This window comes from Glycine soja, chromosome 3 (assembly GCF_004193775.1).
Source record: "Glycine soja cultivar W05 chromosome 3, ASM419377v2, whole genome shotgun sequence".
NCBI lineage: Eukaryota > Viridiplantae > Streptophyta > Magnoliopsida > Fabales > Fabaceae > Glycine > Glycine soja.
In genome coordinates, this window is record NC_041004.1 from 40,271,619 (window position 1) to 40,275,009 (window position 3,391).

At 38.0% G+C, this 3,391-nt stretch overlaps 1 protein-coding gene across 1 annotated transcript; it reads left to right on the top strand.

Annotated features, from left to right (window-relative positions):
- The first annotated feature begins 311 nt into the window (after nt 1-311).
- LOC114406984 (probable indole-3-pyruvate monooxygenase YUCCA5) lies at nt 312-2,706 on the top strand. The gene is made up of 3 exons (XM_028369883.1): nt 312-1,152; nt 1,495-1,866; nt 2,100-2,706. The coding sequence occupies exons 1-3, from the start codon at nt 478-480 to the stop codon at nt 2,325-2,327; spliced, it is 1,275 nt and encodes a 424-aa protein (XP_028225684.1). The 5' UTR covers nt 312-477; the 3' UTR covers nt 2,328-2,706.
- The last annotated feature ends 685 nt before the right edge of the window (nt 2,707-3,391 follow it).

Sequence of the window (3,391 nt, forward strand, 5' to 3'; positions counted from 1 at the left end):
TAATAAAATAATGGCACGGAATATAATGTCATAAAATAGTCACATACCGATCGAAAACAAAAACAACGTTCTAAAATACCAAAAGAAAACTGCCTTATCATGATTTGACAATCAAAAACGATATTTGCACATTAAAAAGTTTAATACACTGTGACGCTTAAAAAAAATAAAGATAAAAAAGTAGTCTAAAATATGCCTTTTGATTATTTAAAATGACGTAATAATATTTTAATGTAGAAGAGAGAAGAAAGAGCATTAACTCTCCCACTCCCATCACATGCATCTATCATGTTCAATCCCCTATTTAAGCTCCTCAACCCCTCTTTCTTCTTCATTCATTCCAAAACTCACATTCTCATTTCCAAACCCAGTAAAGCTTCTTCAAACAAAGAAAACCACTTTCAAAAGGCACAATTCTTACTTTCTCAAAACCCAAACCAAACCAAACCGAACCGGAAAAAAAAAACATCATTCCGAATGGAGAACTTGTTTCGCCTAGTAGACAACGAAGACTTGTTCTCTCGCCGTTGCATTTGGGTGAATGGCCCTATAATCGTAGGGGCAGGACCCTCAGGGCTAGCCACAGCAGCATGCCTTAGAGAACAAGGGGTACCCTTCATGGTTCTCGAACGTGCAGATTGCATAGCCTCACTGTGGCAAAAAAGAACCTACGACAGGCTCAAACTTCACCTTCCAAAACAATTCTGCCAGCTCCCGAAACTACCCTTCCCTGAAGACTTCCCCGAATACCCCACAAAGAAACAGTTCATAGAGTACTTAGAATCCTACGCTAAGCACTTCGAGATCAACCCTCAGTTCAACGAGTGTGTGCAGTCCGCGAGGTACGACGAGACAAGCGGCTTGTGGAGGGTTAAGACCGTTTCATCCTCGAGTGGCGCGGCTCGCGGCGAGGTTGAGTACATTTGCAGGTGGCTCGTGGTGGCCACCGGGGAGAATGCCGAGTGTGTTATGCCTGAGATTGAAGGGTTGAGTGAGTTCAAAGGTGATGTGATCCATGCTTGTGATTACAAGTCAGGGGAGAGATTCAGGGGAAAGAAGGTTCTTGTTGTTGGATGTGGCAATTCCGGCATGGAACTCTCACTTGACCTTTGCAACCACCATTCTTCTCCGTCCATGGTTGTTCGTAGCTCGGTAAGTTTAATTGTCATACACTGTCAGCATAAAAAAAATATTGCACTACCAATCAATCAAAAATCATCCATTAGATGACTTTTAAAGTAGTTATTATAAAAGTCAAGAAAATTTTCCTATATGGAGGAACTGTGATTGAATGATAGTTAATTTATATTCACAATCAATCAGAAATCGTCCATCTGATGACTTTTAAAGTAACAAGACTTTTAAAGTGGTTACTTTAAAAGTCAAGAAATGGATGGATGATCTGTGATTTGATGACAATTGTTTCTTTGTCAAAGAAAGAAATATATGTTTTGAGGATGGAATCTAACAGGGGTGTCCTGTTTTTGGATACAGGTTCACGTGTTGCCTAGAGAAGTGTTTGGAATATCAACTTTTGAATTGGCGGTTATGTTGCTGCAATGGCTGCCCCTTTGGCTTGTTGACAAGATTCTCTTGATCTTGGCATGGTTTGTTTTGGGGAACATTGAGAAGTTGGGGCTCAAAAGGCCTTCAAAGGGTCCTTTGGAGATGAAGAACAGAAAGGGGAAGACCCCAGTTTTGGATATTGGTGCCTTGGAGAGGATTAGATCCGGTGACATAGAAGTGGTGCCAGGAATCAAGAGGTTCAATAATGGTGAAGTTGAGTTTATTAATGGTGAAAAGCTTGATATTGATGCAATAGTGCTTGCAACCGGTTACCGCAGCAATGTCCCTTCTTGGCTTCAGGTGAGAATATGTTCTAGATCGCTTGTTTTTTTTAAAATAGAAAAAAAGGGATTTTTATTTTTGTTTTTCTAATATTTTCACCACAGAAGATTGTCAGTTCAGAAAGCCTTTTGAGGCAGATTGGTTTTGTTTTGTCCTTTTTAACTTTTTGGGTGGGGGATGTTTTAGAAGCTTCTTAATTATCTCTGAAATTTAATAGTGAACTAATGTTGTTTTGGTTATGTTATGTGCAGGAAGGTGAATTTTTCTCAAAGAATGGATACCCAAAGATGCCATTCCCTCATGGTTGGAAGGGAAATGCTGGACTTTATGCTGTGGGGTTCACAAAGAGAGGGCTCTCTGGTGCTTCTTCTGATGCTGTGAAAATTGCTCAAGATATTGGCCAAGTTTGGAAAAATGAGACTAAGCAAAAGAAACAGCGCACTACTGCTTGTCATAGACGTTGCATTTCACAGTTCTAAATTGTTTCTAAAACAAAAGGACTTGACATCACATACATGACCACTAGCTAGTGCTGCTTTAATTTAATTTCTTTAGTCTCAGGAATTTTGTTTTTGTATAAACAAAATAACAATATCTTGTAAAAAAAACACACACACCGAAAGAAAAAAAATAGCACACAGATAGAGCCCTCTCCGATGACCAAGGTTTTTATATGGTTGGTCGTTTTTTTTTAAGAAAAAAAAAAACGAAGGATGATGAGGCTTTTTCCTTACTTTAATTTCATTTAATTTTCCCCCCCTATGTTCATGTAACTTACAAATAAATATGTAACAAGTACAGTACGTACTTCAATGATCAAGTTCAATGCAAGAATTTCATTTCAACTTTTCAACTTCACTTTCAATCTCTCTCTCTCTCTCTCTCTCTCTCTTCCTTTTGTGTCAGTATATTTTCCTTTTTCTGGCAAAGAAGTTCATGTCATTGATTAGTAGAGAAAGTTTTTGACTTTGATTCCCATATATAGCCAATAAGCAAGAATATAAGGATCGAATATACACACGGTTGGATACAACATCATGAGTCTCCCATTCGAGTTTAACAGCCATTAGTTTTTGGTTGCATATAGCAAAATCCCAACATTTGATGAAGAGAAAGGAGGAAAGGTCATTAACTGTTTTCTATTTTGAGGCTTTATCTTAGATTATCAAATCGTTTTCTTTCTTTCTTGTCACTTGATTCCAACCGGTAAGACTTATAAGTGATCCATAAGCAAGGAAAGTACTGAATCTGAGTGAGGAATTCAAAGCACAACAACTTAACTGATGATGCAAATTTATTCTTGTTGAATCGGATATGATGAGTATTGCATTAAAATCGTTCGTGTGATGTATGGTTTGTTATCCTGTTCATCTGACACATTTGCAAATATAGATGTTGTAACTTATGCTGTCTTTTCTCAAAATAGCAGAGATATGTTATATACTTATATCCCTCAATGGCCCACTGATTCAGTGTATGTGTTGACAACTTTCTCAGCAACTTCTAACATCAGATGAGTGGGACCTATTAGAGAATGCAGCTC